Genomic DNA, 18,768 nt, shown 5'->3' on the forward strand with positions numbered 1-18,768 from the left:
CTTGTCTGGTTGGTCAACAATAAACTTGGCTCAAGGATTCGATCTCGCGTAAAGGCATGCAGATGTCACTGTGGAGGGGAAGGGGTTCTCAGCTGGCAACGTGCAAGCCCACCGAGAGTTTAGCCAGTTCAGTACCTGATTTGGGTAACGGGAAGAAAAGGCAATCGTGGCAAAATTGCGGCTTTTTGTCTCTGGGAGCCATGCGGCGCGCAATTTTCCTGAATGTTGTTTTCGTCATGGTTCAGTTCAAGGCCTCAAGCTGTTGGTAGATGAAGACGAGGTCTCATGATGTAAGGTCACTATCCTTTCCAATAAAAAATTGAAACTCGGAACGGCCAGGTATAGCAACTGGGAGGCAAGGGAGCATGCGTACCGAGAGTGGTTATGGTCCGTGGACTGACAGATACACGTCCTTGCTATCCCACCTCGAATATTTGTTGCTAGCCCAGCAAACCTGACTGAAGCTAACATCTGGAAACAGCGTCTCGTATTTGGGAGATAACAACGGAGGGAAAGATCATCAACTGAGACAAAGGAGCTCAGACAGGCAAATGAGATCTCGCCATGCATTTGAAGCTGGAGTCATTCAGTGGTGTTGCAAGCTCTGGTGCGGAAGCCGGCCTTGTTAGTCAGGGCGGGTAGATTTTCGTCAAGTCCGGACTACCAAACAGAGAAAGACAATTCCTAGCATCCAGTACAGCCTCCGATGTCGATCCCTACGCGATGGCTTGCCTTAAATCTTGGGGCTCGTGGGCTCGTGGGCTCGTGGGTTCTGGCACGATAGACACATGCCAGACGGGACGGGGAGCGCTAGCAGGGGACTCACTTTGCTGATCTTGATCGCCCAAATAATCAAGGGCTTGTGGCGCTGTGAGGATGAGATGTGGGTTATCGAATCATTTACTTATCGACATGTCCGATAGCCTGGCGATCGATCATGGTCAATTCTTGTTTGATGCGGAAATTTTCGTGGTCGAATCGGTACTTCATACAGGGTAGATACTGTAGATGCCAACTAGGCCCGCAAAGGCCAGTAGTGTAACGGTGCCTGGGTGCAAGTAGCCGGTCACCATAGAATCTCGGAAGGCAGATGCGCAGACATTATAGCGGTGGGTTCCCGCAAAACAAAGCCAAGTTTCGTATCCTGATTTAGTTACCCGAGACCGAGTCTGCCAACTACCTGAGGATTCTTAGTATGTGGATGTGATCACAAGTGTAGGCCTTGGGCTCAGTGTTTTCAATCAACGACATGGGGGGGCAAAGCGGAATTATCTGACACCTACCCCTTGACTGGATAGGTAAGGCAGGGCGTTAAAAAGGATGCTCTCACCCTGAAGTTAAGTCCCGTCTGGACCAGACCCGCACATGGATCGGAATAGTTAGATCCAAAACCTTACAAGGGTGTCATCGGATTGGGCCGACCACGAGGGTGGGTAGGAAAGTCGCTTAAAGGCTAGCTGCCGATCCATCAGCTCATATGGGCGAACAAGAGCTTCCAACTAGGTGGCGGCAAATTAGACGAGCCTAAGATAGGTCATGTATCTGTGCCTGAGCGAGCCCTGTCGCAAATCCTGGGCTGCGACTAATCAGTAAAGGATCTGCGGAATTGAGTTGCTTGATGTAAGGTAGGCAAAATGAACCGTAATTATGGAAGCTGTAGAGCAAGTCATTGTGGTCCGTCGACAGGCATACTGCCCGGTGACTGACTGTACTTGCGATCAAGAGAAAAGATTTCAAAGTCACCTCAGTCCCTCATTGATTGAAAAAAAAGCTACGATAGAGCATCTCCACGGATGCTCTTATCAGACAGAGAAGTGCCTAGACGCGATGGAGCTATCTAACAAGGCATCAGACGAAGATGATACGTAGAGGTTGATTGAGGTAGCCCCCATTCAACATCTGGCGTAGTATGGTAGGAAACCCCAGTTCTTTTCACACGCATGTGTGTTTGAGTAGAGCACATTTACAAGTTTGAACCACGTACATAGGTAGGTACTGAGCGAGACCAGGATTGCAAATTGGAGATCCACGACAATACCACAAAGGGATCAATGCATCTGTTGACAATGTATGGATGCCCGTAACTTGCGGCTGAGGCTTTGAGCAGCTTCGCTCGACGACATGTGTAAGCGGCTAGTGTGACAACTTAGTCGCTTGTTTCATTAAACTCGTGCTCAGAGATTTGTGCAGATGATATCGGATGCTATCGCGCATCGGAGGCAACATCCGTTGCGTCGTTCAAGCTGCAGACGGGCCAACCTAAGACAAGATGGAGACGTGCATGTGACCAGTGGAAGGCCACGAGTGAAACAAGGAAGTGCAAATGAGTTTGCTTCTGATGGATGAAGTATGCAGAACGGAGATGATTCATCTCATATCAATGTTGGTGGCTGATGTGGTTCACTGTTGATAATGGATCCAGACTTACAGGAGACAAGGATGCGAATGCACGAGTCCAAGTGAGGGTGACAAAATGTGGGACAAGGAGCCAGGGATAGAGGATAGATGACGAGCAGGAGTGAAGTCAAGCAAGGAAGAAGTTCAAAGAAGGGTCGTTGAAGGAAATGAAAATGGGAGGAAATGCCCAGTTTGGACAAACTTCCACCAAAACAATAAAAATGAGGGGAATGTCGTAGAAGGAGCTGGGCAGGAACAGGGGACAGGGAGTGACTTGGTGTTTCAGATGTCCCTTCTTGACATGGGGTTTCCAAGCTGCAGGTGCGTCTCGGGCCCGACCGACCAACACATTCCCTAATTGGACAAAGCATGATAGGGTTCTGGGATCCCTAGTCCTTGGAACTGGGAGAGCATGCTCTGGCGGATGTTCATTGGTACAAGGTCTGCACGGAGCCTCACTAGAGCCACCCCCGACATGCTACTAATGCACCTAGATGTTGACCTCCAAGGCAGATCTGAAGACGTTGTACTCCGTACATATCCGTATGCAATCATCGCCAAAAGATGCTTGCATAGAATCATCACTAAGGCAAATGTACACGAGTAGTATAACCAATAGAGATGTGAGATCATCTTTGATGCTGACTTCCAGGAGCCTGTAGGTCATCTTGTAATTTGCAACCCGTGAACAATACTTCAAAGAGCGTCGTCCCGGCAATATTTTCCTTTAATTTGGTAACCCAATAGCGAACGGAGGGCGGGCAAAACAGCCCACAAAGGTGGGAACTTGGTCAAGTCTTGTTTTCTCGGGTTCGTGGTGATTGCCTAGTTAGTAAAGCAAGACAAATTGGGCCCTGAATTTGACCTGATTCGTACACCAAGCGCAAAGTACGACTCGTCCAATGTGGGAGACACCACGGATCTCTTTATACAACAAAGCCATTGTAAGGCAGAGAAACCGGAGGGAATGTTCGAGAGAGTATCGGATGCTATGGTGGCACCTGTGCAGGAACTTTTCAAGGTTTCCGGGCATTGACTTAACCTCAACAAGCCAAAGAAGGAGAAGAATAAGCATCTCAACGGCGGACGGGGTTAACAGCAACGTCAACAAATTTCATAAACTTGTCTCGACTCAGAAATATCACCGGCGACAGACTAGATTAGAGTTGGAAGGCGATTTGTGCGAGTATCGCTGCATCCACTCCAAGAATCTTAATCCTCTCCCCAGGTGGAATCGTCCCTTGCAGGTGACTCGCTACAATTCTGCAGAGGTAAGGGATGAGGTTTGAGTAAGCCCTGTATGTCTCTACGCGAAACAAACAGAAACTCATAAGGAAGTGCTTGGAGACAGCTCAGACAGGTTAAAAAAAAACCCTCCGGTCTTTGACGGTTGAAATATAATTGAACTCCGTTGTCTGTTTTGCTGTAATCGCATATGGTCTGAGAATGGCCAGGGTTCGACAACCTGAACTGCCGGTTTCGTACGCTCGTGTGAGTGGAAAGCAGTATCCTGGCTGCTGCCTCGTAAACATCCGTTTTTAAGCTCCAAATGCCATGGTCGAGAGGAAGTAGTTGGGAGAGCTTTAGCTAGCCCATCAAACGAATTCAAGAGTTTATTGATCAACAATCTTATCCGCGTATGTGCGTAGGTCAGAACCTTGACCTGGATCGTGGCGCACTCCCGATATCTAACGGCGCACAACAAGGGGTGGTAACGGTTTTCGAGAGGGTGGGGCTTTGCCCAGGGGTGGGGTACCGCTCGTCTGAGCTTGTTCATCTTTGCCCATTGATGACGGTTGCTAGGACGGGTTCTGACCAGCTCAAAGAAGCTATCTGTTTCCCTTTCTGTGTTGGGTGAGATCAGACTCTAGAGTGTGGGCTTGTAAAGCTGAGAAGTCCTAGTAAAACCAGACGAATCTACCAGCGCACAGCACTACGCCACACAGGCTTGGTCAGGAGAGAGCTTTCCATTGGTCTTTCTATGCCACCGAGGACATAGCTTGGCCTTTGACTAAAGCTGCAGAGAGATTCTTCAAGTGGCCTAGTGAACCACCACGAGAAAGCCATGCTACAACGTGCTTTTGCGACGGACCGGGCAAGTGTGGCTGCGTGGCGATAGGTTCAAGAATGGATTGGGGTAAGACCCCGCCCATCACTTTGGTGAGCATTGGGCAACGCTGATCTAGATTGCTACCAGGCACCCTCGAGGTCCTGTAGAAGGGTTGGTATTAGATTGAATTGACTAGGAAGAGGGTGCCAAATTTCCTCGACCCATTCATCATGACCAAACTTGGGCATCATTGTTGACCCTGATCCTGGAAAGGCTGACTAGGCAAGCAGGTCTGGTGGCCTCCATGGGTTACTGTCGGTAAGTAACGTCTGTAGACTGGCACCTGGCCCATTGCCATGAGTATGTATGGGGAAGGACTGGATCTGCAACAGCTTGAGACGGTTGAATAATGACGAAATATGATGCTGGGCTTCTATTGGAAATCGTCAGCACCGGCTAGCCGTTGTTTGTATAATGGTCATCGACTCGTGATAGGATCGGACAATTCATGATCAGAGACTTTATGATCAGAGACTAGCGCCTGACATTGCCTCACCTTGGCCAATTTCCTTCGATGCGTAATCGTTCAGCAGTTGGGAAAATATCTATATTCCTGCAACTTCGGTAAAGTGGGTTGACAGGATGGAGATTTGCAAAGATGAAACGCGGAACTGCGACATGAAAGGGGACATCTTATGGTGAGTGTAAGCAAGCCCACACACAAAGTAATACCTACAGCTTGTTCAAACTGAGCGCCACACGAGGTCGGAAGGAGCGGCTGAGGGAACTTGGTCACGAGCTAAGTGTAAAGCAATTAGGCCTAGACCCAAGGGAAAGGGCAACCGCCAGGGTGGACTCGGGGCTCAACTGCCAGCTTCTCTTTCCCTTACCTTTCTTTCATTACCTTCCCTGCCAAGACTCTGCAATTATGTACGTACCTACCTGCCGAAGTTGGTTCATCACAGCAGAAGATGATATGAGGTCTTTGCAGAAGCGAGATGCGGGCAGCAACCAAAGACAGCAGAAGCCCAGCCACGTTAAGACTCATGGCATCTACTGCTTACCTCACCTTAGGTAAGTTACTAGGTTGGTAGAGAGAAACCTAGTTCATTCAAACCAAAGAGAACGCCATTCCCTAGAAGACTTCAATGACTTTCGCAATTCTTCTACTCTTCTATCCATGGAACACCCCCCGTCACACCCGAAACAATAGACCACAAGCCACAGGCATTTGAGCCCAGTACTTGACTAGAGAGCGGCTTAAACCCGGCTACGACGGGAACCGCGCTTCGCGCAACAGCTTTTCTCAAGATTTCTAGCCTAGGTATTTTCGAAATTCGATCCATGCTTTCATCCACTTCCTATGCTTCGATTAGAGTCGCATCCTTGTGACACACGAACGGCTTGAGTCTGAAGCTTCATTTCAAACAGAGCCCAAGACTTCAATTGCACCATGTCATTCGAAACTCAATGTTTACAACCAATATAGAAGCTGCACTCCGACCCGAGTGACTCAACATGACCCGTTTCGAATTTCTGCTACGGCCAAGCCCCAACATCACCCTGGATCCTTAACAGTAAACCTTGAAGACAAGAATGAAGCAAAAATCACAAGCCATCAACAAACACAAGGAATACGAAGATTGCGGAAAACCTGGTAGCCAAAGTACGTATTTGTTCAAGCTCTGCACTATCATCAATCTAACTGCATTGAATTAAGCTGGTGCGCTAAGAACCAACATCCAAATTATTGTTTACTTGCCACAAGTGTCTGGCGTAGGTACATTTCATGACCCTATTAAGCCACTCGTGGGGCTTCCACCTGTCCACCCTTACGAATAACAACACGATTGATAGCTTTCTAATTACCGCCCAACTACCGGATTTGAGGCAGCATGTCTTGCCAGCCCTCCCATGAATCATATCAAGGCTGAGAGGCTTGTTTGGACAGGAGGTTTAGAGGCTGTAGCAGCTCGGACACTTTGCCTCGGCGCTCATGTCATTAGCTCGTAGCTGTAGCTTGGGGTAAGGTACAGAGTACAGTCGGTACAAAGAAAGCTTATTAACGAGAGTCCTTGGGTAAGAATGTCTGCAGCTTATCCATCTTGTGCCTCGTTGATCTTAAGTATAGCTTTCGAGAACATGTAAGCAAAGAAAAGAAAAGGAAGGAATAGAGAAGAGAAGAGAGAAAGAAATCCCCCAATTGGGATTGGGCTAATAACTTACATCTAATCACCATATACTGATGTTGTATCTGGATATGTGTTGATGAAGTGGTTCTTCTATTGCTCCTCGAACCTCAATCTGCACACCTCTCTTACTACGTCGTGCACGCCCCTCCCTGGTTCCCGATGCCACTCCACTTCTTATGATCTATTCATCCCAAAACATGTACCCTTTTTGGTCCCTCCATCCTGTCTTTTTGTTGGCTGCTCGAATCCTCAGAAGCATGCACGTTCAGTTCGATGGGACCGTCTGGGTTCTCTACCCTCCCAGCCCTGGACCCCCTCAGCCACTTCTTTGGTCTGCGCCTGCCACGGCCCCTACAATACCGACCCCTGCTCTTTGGGTTGACTACCTTTTTAGTGTTTTGTCTTGTCCCTACCATGTGTCCCGAAATCTGTCAAATCTCTTCTGATACACGCTTCTATCCTAAACTTTTCAAGGTTGCCATGTTGGTACTTACCTTAGTGAGATGATTCAGAGCATATCCGTTCTTTCTACTGGTACGATATTCGTCCCAGCCCTTGCCTTAAATGTCTAATGCCGGACTGTTCTGGCCAGATATGGAGGTTTGAACCCGTGCTTTGATGCATGTCATGGTCTTCGAGCTCTTGGCCGTGGCTTCTTGCCCTTTGATCCCTAATCATTTTATTAGTTTGAGCATACCCTGCCCGGTCAGGGCAAGTTCCCACAAGGAAGCGTTTCCACTCTGTCTTGAAGAGTCCTTGACTGTTAAATTACGACCCCGATGCGTCAAGACGCGGACTGGCAAAGAGCGACTCGGCCGCCGGCGCTTGATGATGTGCGTATAAGCAAGCGGGTGGGTGTGTGCGGGCGTGTGCGTGTACTTTCACTTCCCACCACTTACTTACTCTTCCTCTCCACCCATGCCGAAGCTCACTCGAGCTGCTTAGCCCTCTTTTTTCCTCTTTCCTTTCTCTCCTCCATCTTCTATCGAGGATCACTGACTATCTTCTCCTCTTTCTATTCTTTGGGCTTCCCTCCTATTCGTTCATTAAACAACCTTGGTCCCTGAAGCCGTTGGTCTCATGCCATAGCTCCCTGAAGTCTGCAAGCTACCCTCGTCCCATTTGCCTCAGAATTGTCAGTGGTAAGCTAGCTTGAACAGGACGGCCGACGACACAAAACAGGACAAAATATATCCTTGCTTGAGGATACTGTTCGGCATTCCTTTTTCATTAACTCAAGGACGGCTCTGCTTGGACACTCCAATCATTGACTTCAACAAGAACCTAGACTTACCCGTTCGGTTGTGAAAAACAAGAGCAATTTACAGGACAGTAGACCATGCTGGCTGGTACCTGCGTCTAAAGTTGTTATCCTTTGATGCACCACTACTCACTACTCCGTCGTTTACAACAACTTCGCTGAGCTTGAAGCTCCATTCTCTCTCGCAGTTTTTTTTTTTGCCTGATCGCGGAACTTTCCATATTTGGGCCTTCTGTCCTTCATCTCGCCCAATCCATTCACATCGATTCAACTTCTCTAGTCGTCTCTTGTCAGCCTTGGATCTTCTCCACTACTCACACAAACTTCCTGCTAACTCACACTCATTGACAGCTCTTTTCTGCGCGTGCCCCCCATGTGTGCTGTGTGAAAGAGCCATCCATGACTGGTTCCAAATGAACTTGGCCCTGCTTGTCAACTGGTTTCATCAGCCCCGCTCGCCTCGACCGCCACAACTCTGGAGCTGGCCAACATCTCCAGCTCGCCGCCCGTCACCTCTGGTCATCTTATACAAAGCTTGCATATCCACATCCCAAATTGTACGCCATTTCTTTTTGTTCCCCCTCTTCTTCCTTCTTTGATATTATATGCTTGATATTCCTGCCGCCTGTTTCTTCTCCCTTTTATAACCCCAGTCCCTAGTTGAGACCTGTATTAGAGGAATCACGAGACGGTTACAGCCCAAACAACAATACCTTTAACAACCCTTTCTTTTCGATGTTGTCGTTTTGCCCATTGCTTTGCCTGATCACTTGATCTGGTTAAGCCGTCCTGCCAGGACTAACTATATCTTCAAACGTGGAGTGTAGTTTTGTTGCATAACATCGTTGCCCACCTCCCGTGCCCAGCACTCTCTGTCAACTCTTTCTTATCTGTCAAAAAAGTCAATTGCAGCAAGCCCCAGCCTCCCAACAATACATGCGCCTTTCAAACTCACGCATTTCCTCTTGCCGTACAAATGTCCCCACTGGCGTAGCCCAGCTACCATACAACGATGCTTACCGTCAAGCAGCCACCAACTTACGGCTACAAGTCAGTCCATGATCTCCCGACTCCGCCTTCAACTTCTCGACCTTCTCCCCCCTTGATATATCGAGAATCAGCAAACAATTCACTGCCTGTCGCCTATCGGGGACACAGTCCACCGTCACAGCCCATGTCGGCTCCTCATCGTGGCCTGCCTCCGCCGGCGGCCATGACTCTTCCTCCCCAGCAGCCCCCAGCAGCTGGTGCTCCTCCATCTGCACATCTCCCACCCCATCCGCCTCCTCCGCCTCCGCCACAGCCATCCTTAGGCCCTCCTGGTCACCAGCAGAGAGATTCATGGGACCAACTACCTGCTCCACCTCAGCAATGGCAGGGAGCAGAGGAATCTATGAGACATTGGCTGCAGGCGAGGGCGGAAGAGGATAAGAGAAAGCAGGAGGAAGAGCGAACGAGACAGGAAAGTTTGCGTCTGGAGCAGCGCAAAGTTGAAATGGATATGCTGCGGACATCGCTTCAGGCAGGTATTCCTCCTCCTATGGTTCCTTTGGTATTTGCAGGCATGGGTGGAGGAGGAGTCGCACCACAAGCTGCCTTGGAATGGGCTCAGCAATTTATGCCTCCTGGTCAGGCTCCTCCTCGTGCCCAGATTATGCCCGCACAGTGGCCTGTGTCGCCTGAACACCAACGAGAATCCCAAACACAGTCGCATACCCACGCACAGCACCCGGGCATTCCATCCGCATCGACACCAGCAGCCGGATATGTGTATCCGCCATCACCATCAAGGCCTCGAGGCCAGACAGTGAGTGGTGCTATAGGACGGCCCATGGGCATGTCGACATTACCGAGCCTCAACACCAACGTACCACAGTCCGCACACGCTCCTCCTCCAATGCACTCGCATCAGCATCCGCATATGCAGCAAGAACCCCAGTCAAGCCCTTCGATATACTTTCATCACTGGCAGCCACCAACATCGCAAGCCAGTGGAAGCTCGAACCGGCCCGGAAGTCCTTCTGGTTCGTCCAAGACCAAGAGAAAGAGAGACTCTCTGTGAACTGACGTAGCTTCTGTGACCATAGGGGAAACTCCCAGAAAGCGCAAAGCAACAGGGCATAATGCTCCTTCCCCCACCCGCAGTGAGCAACGATATCGATCACCTCCGCCTCTTAGTCAAAGCAGCTCGTCAAACGTAGCGTTTCGTGGATCACGACGTGGTCATTCACGACAAAGAAGTGACATGTCACCCTTCAGAGTCACCGGGCCAGGACGCTCTCGCAGGGAGAGTTTTGGCGGACCTCTACGCCGAATGTCTCCGATACGCAGCTCAACGCCTATGCCCTCGCAAGAACGACCGGGTAGTGAGAAGAAGCAGTCAGTATCGGCTATGTTGTCAGAGGAGCCACCGCCCGGCACACGGTATTCAGGGCCACCTCGCCCGAGCGAAGAGCGAGAAAATCGCTACAGGCAGCCATCTCCTGGAGATTCAAAGCCACATAGGAGCATTGAGGAAACTTCAAAATCGCGAGATAATTCAGGGGAGGGACAAGGCGCTTGATGGTAGTGCACCCTAGACGCGGTTTTGTTGATCAGTTCTCACGCTTGTGCGCCACATGTAGCCATTTCACGTCTAAGCGCGGCTGTCATTTAATTTACGACATTCCACAAATCACACACGAAAACATGGAAGAGTAATTTGCCCGGCCGGAATGACGGACAATCCCTGGCTCATTGGTAGGCGTACTCGAATCAATACTCTGTACGGATACCACCTGTCGAAACAAATATGCATCAGACCAGTTCAGCGGCTTTTCCTCCTGGTTACTACTAAAAATTCGGGTTCAGACTCATCAAGCTAGTCCATTGACTTTACATCAGTCTTTTAGAAGTTGGCGCCGCAGCATTTGTTTTAAATATATGTTCTTGTTGAGCTGCACTGGAGGGGACAAGGGTTGGCTAAAGGTTAGGGGCACGGTTCAAAATGGAGTTTTTGACTTTGGTTTTCGGTTCAGTCTATCGGGGGGAGTCCACGGCATCAAGGAACAGCATTGGGTATAGCGGGCTCGGGCTCAAGATCGATGGGAGGAAGGACGGAGAGATATGGGGAATATTTCTTGTTCTACGGACAGTTATAGATATTCTATGGACTTAGATTGAGGAGGATGAAGTTTCGCAGCTTCAGGCAGTGCATAACTGACATTCTCGAGGAAGCCAATTTGAGCGTCATCGTACAGACTCGGAGCGAAATGAACAAAAACAATTGTCATGACCGAGGAATGGAGAACACTCTGACCCTTGCTTATTTTGGGCTTATTTTGATTGTTCAGCCACATTGTGGAAGCTTTGGAGGAGCCCCAGTCTACTGAAAGGCTCACAGGCCATTTCTCAAAGTAGTTCCAGGAACGCCCCAAAAACAGAGTTACGGTTACTGAACGCCATTGCACTAGCAACAGATAGCTTATTCTGAGGAGCTTCAAGCTGCTTTAGAAACCCAGAAATCGAAACTCGTATCCTCGTAAAACAGGGGTCGGGCCTGGCCTAGTCCTCAAAGGAATCTTGATGTCACTTGGGCTGCAACCCAAAGCCAGCCACGTCTTTGAACTTTAGAGAAGCTTTCAATCAAGAGAGAGGAGTCGAGAATACGAAAAAGCCACATTATACCAGACTTGCCCGAAGAGGAAAGGATTCTTGGAAGAACGAGGAGACCTCTGCAGGAACAAAGGTACTGGGTCCTTTGCATGTAAGCCACTATGTTACTATCCTTTTCAAAAGTTCACAGAAAATTATGCCATGCTTTTTTCAGCTCTCATCATGCATGTGTGGCTTGTGTAGGAGTGTCTTGGAGGGGTAAACTCGGCCGTCTGCGCGTCAATGGAAAGAAGTTTAGAAACAATTAGCAAAAAGGCATGAGTAACAGAGTAGCATTCTCCAGGGAAGCTATTATCTCGCGTCATTCCCTTATTTAGGTCATATTATAGCCCATCGGCTTACCGTCAGGTTGGTTACATCGGAGCTAGGATCAAACTCAATTCTGTTTTTTTATTTATTAAATAGTAACAGAAATAAGTACAGGGAAGGTAAGCTAAGGGTGTTGGTTGACTTACAGTAAGATATAGCTCATTGAATTAACCCCAGCAACTTTGGATATAAATGACTTATTAACTTAGCTGAACTATAGACTGTGATTCCACAATTGAGGTTAATCGCTTGTCCTTGCACCGGCGAGCCGCTCCCGACCTTACGGCGCCGGCTCCCCCGCACCGGAGCTCCGAGAGGGGTCGGACGTTCAGGCCCAAAGAGGCAATCAGCTCGGTCGAGATGGAGGGGGCACAGACTGGTCTGCCGAGAAGAGCAAAGGGGGTGGATGGATGGACAGAAGAGAATGACAGCTCCAAACATTGAGGCTGACTGTCGGGATCACAAAGATCCGAGTAACCAACTAAGAGAAACAAAGTTTGCTGGGTTGTGTTGGGACGGGCTACATACAACCGATTACTACTTAACAGTTGATGTTATACCTCAATGTTACCATCTTGTGTACGACCCGAGCCATGTCACCATATTCTGTCACATCCAACATGATCTGATCAAGCCACAGTTAGCTAAGGCTGAGACGGTTACATGGATCTGACCAAGTAAGCGAGGCAAAGTACTGGAAATATCTTCAATGATACTGCATAGTTATACATTAACTTCGAGGCTAGCATAGCACTCGCTCCTCGCTTTATCCTTCGGCTCTCCTCATTTTGTATCTTCTGCCCTCTCTTTATCCTCCTCATGTACATTAAAGTGCAATCACACGCCGTATTTTCCCAAGCTTCATCAAAGCAACCCTCGAAGCAAGACAGTAAAACAAAGTGATGCCAGGAGGGGTATATAGGATTAGGTTCCGTGGCTCCAAACGCTATCAACCACCAAAAGGGAAAAAAAACTCCATCCTTTTTCTGAATCCATGACGCTCTCATGAACCAACACAAAGAAAAGAATGGCCTCGTTTAGGCATGTGGTCACTCAGAGGCCGCAGAAGCCGCAGCATGAAGGGGGTATCAGCAACGCAACGCAAAACAGGAAAGCACCCTAAAGGGTATCGTGATACAGCTTCGCATGTACAAAGAGAAATCAGGCCAAAAGACAAAGGAGAATGTCCTCGTTGGACTGGAGTCATGGCAGCAAGACTTGCTATGTCTTCTTCTTGCCGTGGTGTTGTTTGTATTCCGCCTTGACCACCTTCATCAGAAGATCCTCATCCTTGACAGGGATAGATGATGTTAATGCCTTCATGGCGTTCTCGAATTCCGCATCCAAGAGGACCTCCCGAAGGGCTTGAGCCAATGCTGCACTAGTAGCGTGCAAAACATCGTATTCGCCTGTTTGAGGAGTGTTGCTCTCGGACTTTCGAATTTCAGCCATAGAAGTCGTGTCATTGCCCAATAGGAGGAAGACATCCCAGATTCGCAGCTGGGCTGGAAAGGGTACGGAAAGGTTAAATAGCGTCAGGTACCAGCGCGTACCATAAGCAGTGGTGTCAATGCACAATTCGTCCTAGAATTGTCAGTGTTTAACTTGGGGTATCGAGAGGCTTCAGACTCACCAGTTTACTGGCTACTTCCTTATTGAGCCAGTGCTTACTGAAGTCACCCATGGCTGCCATGAGTTCCTCAAACCCTGGACGATATAGACGAGCCAGTCCACGGAGATGCCACATTCGCACCAGCATCACGAAGCACTTCTCTTCGTCAAAGTAGCAGAGCAATGTTGCCGCTAACGAAGCCATACCCTGAACATAACCTGTCTCAGGATAGTATATTGATATCGCGTGGAGGACCCTGAACAGTAGTCGCTGGCCACCTCGATAACGTCGTCGAAACATAATATGGCGACTGATGGTCCTCGGCACGTCCAAATCGATCTGTACATCGTCTGGGGAGCTTCGTCGCTGGAGCCGATGAAATTCGGCTACGATCCTCTCCTCGGAGGGTGATCCCTCATGTTCCCTCGCGCTGGTGGCCATAAAAGACCACCAAGCTGCTCCCCTCCATCGGTCAGGTATTCCCTTCCATGTCCTTTCAATCAGCTTCGGGTTTCTCATTTCGAACTCAAACTCCATGCCCTCGCCCTCGCCGCCCTTACGAACAACTCTAGCCATTTTCCTCCATTTTTCTGACCTTTCCCACTCCTTGCGCTTCATAACTTCTGTCAACTTCTCGGCTTGAATCTCGTCCACGATGTCCTGAAGGCTGGGAGCTGCATCGAGCATGTCACCTGCTTCGTCCATCCAACGCCTGTCGCGATTGTGGGGCAGCAAGTTGCTGGCTTGCCGTATTACTGATCGAGATGAGCGAAGCGACGTTGATACTGATAATTCGGATGTTTGTGTGTTGAGCGACCTTGCAGAAACCTTCCTAGTTGGAGTCCGTCGGCCACTGCCACTGAGAGTGGACGTCAAACCATAAGGGTCTCGTTTCTGTAACAAGCTACGTTTTCTGGGAGAGCCAGAGGCTGATCGTGTCTCTGTCGGTGTGCCCATTCTTGAGCCAGGCGGCGGTGGTAATGTGATGAATCCATATCGGTCAACGTGGGCACCTTCAAGGTCATCCCAATCTTCGAGCCCTCCGCCTCTAGACCGCAGGGAAGAAGAACTTCCAGATGCGGGCATTTGCCAGGCCGGAGAAAGGTGATTTAGAACACTAAAAAAGAGACACAGGTTAGCATAAATCATAGTCCGCAATGATTATAACAGGGACATTCAAGGAAAACCATACGGGTCAAGTTCATTCTCCTCGGACGGGACCTCGGGAGTTGGTTCAAGACGCTCGCAGTACGAGTGCCTCTTGCCAGGCTCACCGTGGGAACCATCGCCAACAGTATAGAGCGATCTCACCTTTTGAGATTCCTTCTCCACGTCGGCGGCCAAGACACGAATGTCAGGGGTTGACATCAGGCCCTGAGGAGAACCGTCGCCTGCCCCCTTAACAGAATTATTCATGTCGTTGGACTCGTCGCTGGGTCGAGGAAGGGTCTGTGACTTTGGGGTCGTTGGCGTTGTAGGAGTAGGAGTGATGGAACGAGGAGCAGTAGTTGAGGGAGTGGGAGTTGGGGTGGCGCGGCCCGAGTCGCTATCGTCATTGTTTGCGGTCGCGAGCGTGTCGGTGTTTGTAGAGGTAGAGGTAGAGGTAGAGGAGGACGAATCAATTGGCATGGTGTGCTGTTTGATAGCGCCGTCAATGACGGCGGCGTCTTGAGCTCCCAGCATGATGCTACCGCGATTGGAAAAAGAAACAGTGTTCATGAAGGCATCATCGAGGAGACTTTCGCAAGGGATAGACACGTCGAGGGGAACAAAGGGGAGATCGTTATTAGATGAAATGCTTGTGGTACCAGGCAATGTAGCAGTGCTAGTGCTATTATTCGAGGTTGTGGAGGCAGAACGGGACCTGTTCCAAAAACGGGAAGAGCCCTGTTCCTTATCCGACGGAAGAGACTGCTCTAACTCAGACTCAGCCAAATCAATCGCCGTATCGGCATCAGTGGCTGGAGCGTTGACGGTAGCGTTGGCAGTAGCGCCAGGGGCTATGGTAATAGTGGATTGTGCACTGACGGTTGGGGTGCTAGACGTGCTGGAATTGGCGGTGCTAGCGGTGCCCCGCCACAAGGGTTGAATTGGGGTGTTGAACATTTGCGAAAATGTACTGAACCGAGAGGACCCTGATCTTGATAGGCCCTTGGAGATTGTGGGGGGAGACGAAGAACAAGAAGTACGAGGTGACGATGGGTTCGAGGAACAGGGAGATTTGTGAGAGCGAGAACCTGAAAGAGGAGGGTATGTTGGGGAGGAGGGAACTTTGCCTGGAAGGCACTCAGAGTAGGGAATAGAGAAGGGAACCGTAGGAGCAGTCCTACTTGGCCGAGTAGGTGTTGCAGGTGCAGGTGATGGTAAAGGTGTATCAGAGTGGGACACCTGAGGTGGAGGAGGCGGCGTGGTGCATCGAGCGTTGTACACGACACAAAAGGGATCGGTAGGTATTGATGTTAGCGGCTCAAAGATGCTATTCTCATCCACAAATGGGTCTTCGATTCGCTGCGTTGTCATACTGGGCTGCGGCATGACGGATGATACCAGTGATGATACGTTTGATTCCACTACAGGAATTTTGTTTTTGCATTCGGGTTCCGAGTGGTCATCTTCGCCCTCCTCTTCGTGAATCGTTGAAGTAGACTTGTTCCTGGCAACTCCAGAATCACGTTTCCACTCTTCCACTGACACGGGAGAAGTCCTCAGAGTTGGTGATGCTGATGATGAAGACGAAGATGAGCCTCGGAGGGCCGGGTGCTCCTCAGCAGGTGGTGCGACAATACCAGGGGGTACAATCACAATAGGACGGTGGCGGGAGCTGTGAGATGATGCCGAAGAAGACGAAGGACGACGTGAGAGCCGAGTAGGGTCTCGTGAGACAATGAGAATGGGAGGTTCTGCTGGTATGGTCTTCTCGTATCGCAAAGCCACTATGCTGGGGTCAAGTCGTAAACTGGTTCGGCGTTCAGGCTGCTTCTGCCGCACACTACCAAATTTGGACGGCAACATGGCGCTATTTTGTGAATTGAACAAAGGAACCAACGACGAGAATGATGTAAGTTATAAAGACTTCGAACCAACTGCCAGTGTGGCTGGTTGATGTCGACAAGGTGGTGGTCTGTTCGTGGAAATAGAAGCTTGTAAGTGAGACTCCGGCAGGTAGGCGTAGGTTGGGTGAGAGGAGCAGTAGCAAATGCAAGGGAGCAATGCTAATGCCGGGGAACGAGCACAACCCAAGACCGGACCCAATAGCTCAGGTGAAGAGTCCAAGAGCAAGCTGAAGAAAGGGAGAGGGCCGCAAGCTGATGTTATAGACAGTCGCGGCAAAGTCGAGAATCCAGAGGGAACCCAAGGGAGAGTCTTATCAAGGGAGACTCGAGAAAAAGCGCCAAAGTGCGAACTGAACTGAACTGGAACTCGAATCTATCGAAACTGGGTCGAACAGAATTGAATTGGGTCGAGTCGAGTCGCCCAGGTCTTAGACTTGAATGAGACAATGCAATCTCCCAGATGTCAAGTTGAAGGTTGCGGGTATGCAGAGAAATAGCCAAGGATCGTTCGGTAGCGACAACTCGAAAGGTTGGCACAACATTGATCGAGGGTGAAATATCCCGTGTTTTGAATTGCTCCCAATATTAGTCGTGACAGAGACAAGGTCGTAAAGTCGTGTGCAGGTGGAAACAACGGCTGATGTAGAGTGAGATGCAGTGCGGTTGATGGAAGGCACGGTTCACGGTCTCACAAGAATGATTGAGCAAGCTGGGGAAGCCAAGCGAGGCGAACCGATCTAAAGATGGAGATGGGTGCGTTCCTTATACATAATATCAATACTACTACTTACGACTAGTCTTGCTAGACCGACTCATCGACAATGCAACAACCACCGAGAAAAAATAAACGAAACCTGACTTTTCACTCTTCTCTTTTTTCTTTGGTCCATTTACTGACAGCCACATCATCCACTGACTCCACGGTCTTCCGTTGGCTACGGCAAGAACCCGCCCGCTACATACGGTAAGTAACTTGAGTTATGGGGTATCGAGTATGGAGCTAAGGCAAGGCAAACGAAGCGAGTCGAGACGGTGAAAACTCAATGGCTCGATGTGGTTGACGTGTGGGTTGGGCGAATCCACACCGCACTTACATCCGACTAACCACGTAGACTACAGGTCGAAATGTCGGAGGTCGAGCATCAGGTAATCATAGGTAAATGAACGTGACCGACCAGAATACAACACATCAACGCATTTTAGTCATGGGTACAGGAAAAGAAAGACGATCGGAAAAGCTCAGGTGAGGCATTGATGAATGGCCGGAGAATTGTATGCATCCCATGTAACCGTTTTTACGGCTATACCACCCTCCTCGCTCTTCAGGCACAAAGAAATGTTGGCAGCCTCCAAGATGAAGACCCAACAGAAAATATACATGCAATCCGGTTTTAAGCATGGTGACAACCTCTACAGCTGAATGTACGTCGTTATGAACCAGGCTATATAGTTTGGAGGGTGCTGCAAGCAAGACACCAAACGGCGACAGCGGCAAGTCCTTTAATTCTCATCACGATTTAAGCTGTATGCTCAACAATCAATCAGTGCTTCCAAAGCGTTTGTATTCCGGAAGCAAGGGATCACCGAGAGATGCCTCCAGTCAAAGACAAAGACAAGCACAGCACAGCACAGACAGATAAACGTCAAGTCTCACCTCTCTAAGCCCACTTCCTCAGCCATTCAGAAAGGGACTTTCTTCTGTCAACTAGCATCTTTTCCAGCCATGCCGTAACAGGTTTCGGGGCGAGTTTATTGGGCCTCTGTGAGCTATCATAATGATCCAATCGATACCCAAGGTCAGAGTCATCCAAATACCGACCAGGATCAGCGATAGGGCCGCCCAAAAGAGAGGTAGGTCTGCAAGGTACCCGCGACCAGACACCAAACGATGGCCATTCATCGCTCAACACAGCACACAGCATCACATTGCATTGAGCGAGGATAGGACAGCACGGGACGGGATGACTTGGTCTCACAGCAGCCTCGCACCCTTCAATTTCGCGTTTCTTTTCCGCTCCAACCCACTAACTTAACGACAGTCAATTATTCTGGAACACATCTAATAGCGCCTCAGCCATCAGTCACCTTAGCCGAAGCCAAGACGCCTCAACAACAGCAGCCTCCAAACAAAGATAAAACTTTGATAACATGTTCTGGTGTGATTGAGTGGGAGCCGTATTCATATGCAAGTAAACCACGCAATCGCCGTTTTTAGATCAACTAAACAACCAACTGTGCAG

General features: G+C 49.4%; 3 protein-coding genes across 3 annotated transcripts; 1 reads left to right on the forward strand and 2 right to left on the reverse strand.

Annotated features, from left to right (window-relative positions):
• Window positions 1–8,912: 8,912 nt before the first annotated feature.
• Window positions 8,913–10,479, forward strand: BKA55DRAFT_594268 (uncharacterized protein; the record flags this gene model as incomplete). The annotated part of the gene is made up of 3 exons (XM_046195647.1): window positions 8,913–9,924; window positions 10,001–10,044; window positions 10,102–10,479. The coding sequence occupies 3 exons, from the start codon at window positions 8,913–8,915 to the stop codon at window positions 10,477–10,479; spliced, it is 1,434 nt and encodes a 477-aa protein (XP_046049430.1).
• A 1,920-nt stretch (window positions 10,480–12,399) lies between these two features.
• On the reverse strand, window positions 12,400–13,026 carry BKA55DRAFT_373581 (uncharacterized protein). Its single transcript, XM_046185901.1, has one exon. It carries the CDS (start codon window positions 12,868–12,870, stop codon window positions 12,523–12,525), a length of 348 nt encoding a protein of 115 aa, XP_046049431.1. The 5' UTR covers window positions 12,871–13,026; the 3' UTR covers window positions 12,400–12,522.
• A 58-nt stretch (window positions 13,027–13,084) lies between these two features.
• Window positions 13,085–18,208, reverse strand: BKA55DRAFT_690350 (uncharacterized protein; the record flags this gene model as incomplete). Its single annotated transcript, XM_046199486.1, has 4 exons — window positions 13,085–13,447; window positions 13,497–14,592; window positions 14,668–16,491; window positions 18,183–18,208. 4 exons carry the CDS (start codon window positions 18,206–18,208, stop codon window positions 13,085–13,087), a joined length of 3,309 nt encoding a protein of 1,102 aa, XP_046049432.1.
• Between the last annotated feature and the right edge of the window lie 560 nt (window positions 18,209–18,768).

The sequence above is a fragment of the Fusarium redolens genome, assembly GCF_020744475.1.
Source record: "Fusarium redolens strain MPI-CAGE-AT-0023 chromosome Unknown BKA55scaffold_8, whole genome shotgun sequence".
NCBI classification, from domain to species: domain Eukaryota; kingdom Fungi; phylum Ascomycota; class Sordariomycetes; order Hypocreales; family Nectriaceae; genus Fusarium; species Fusarium redolens.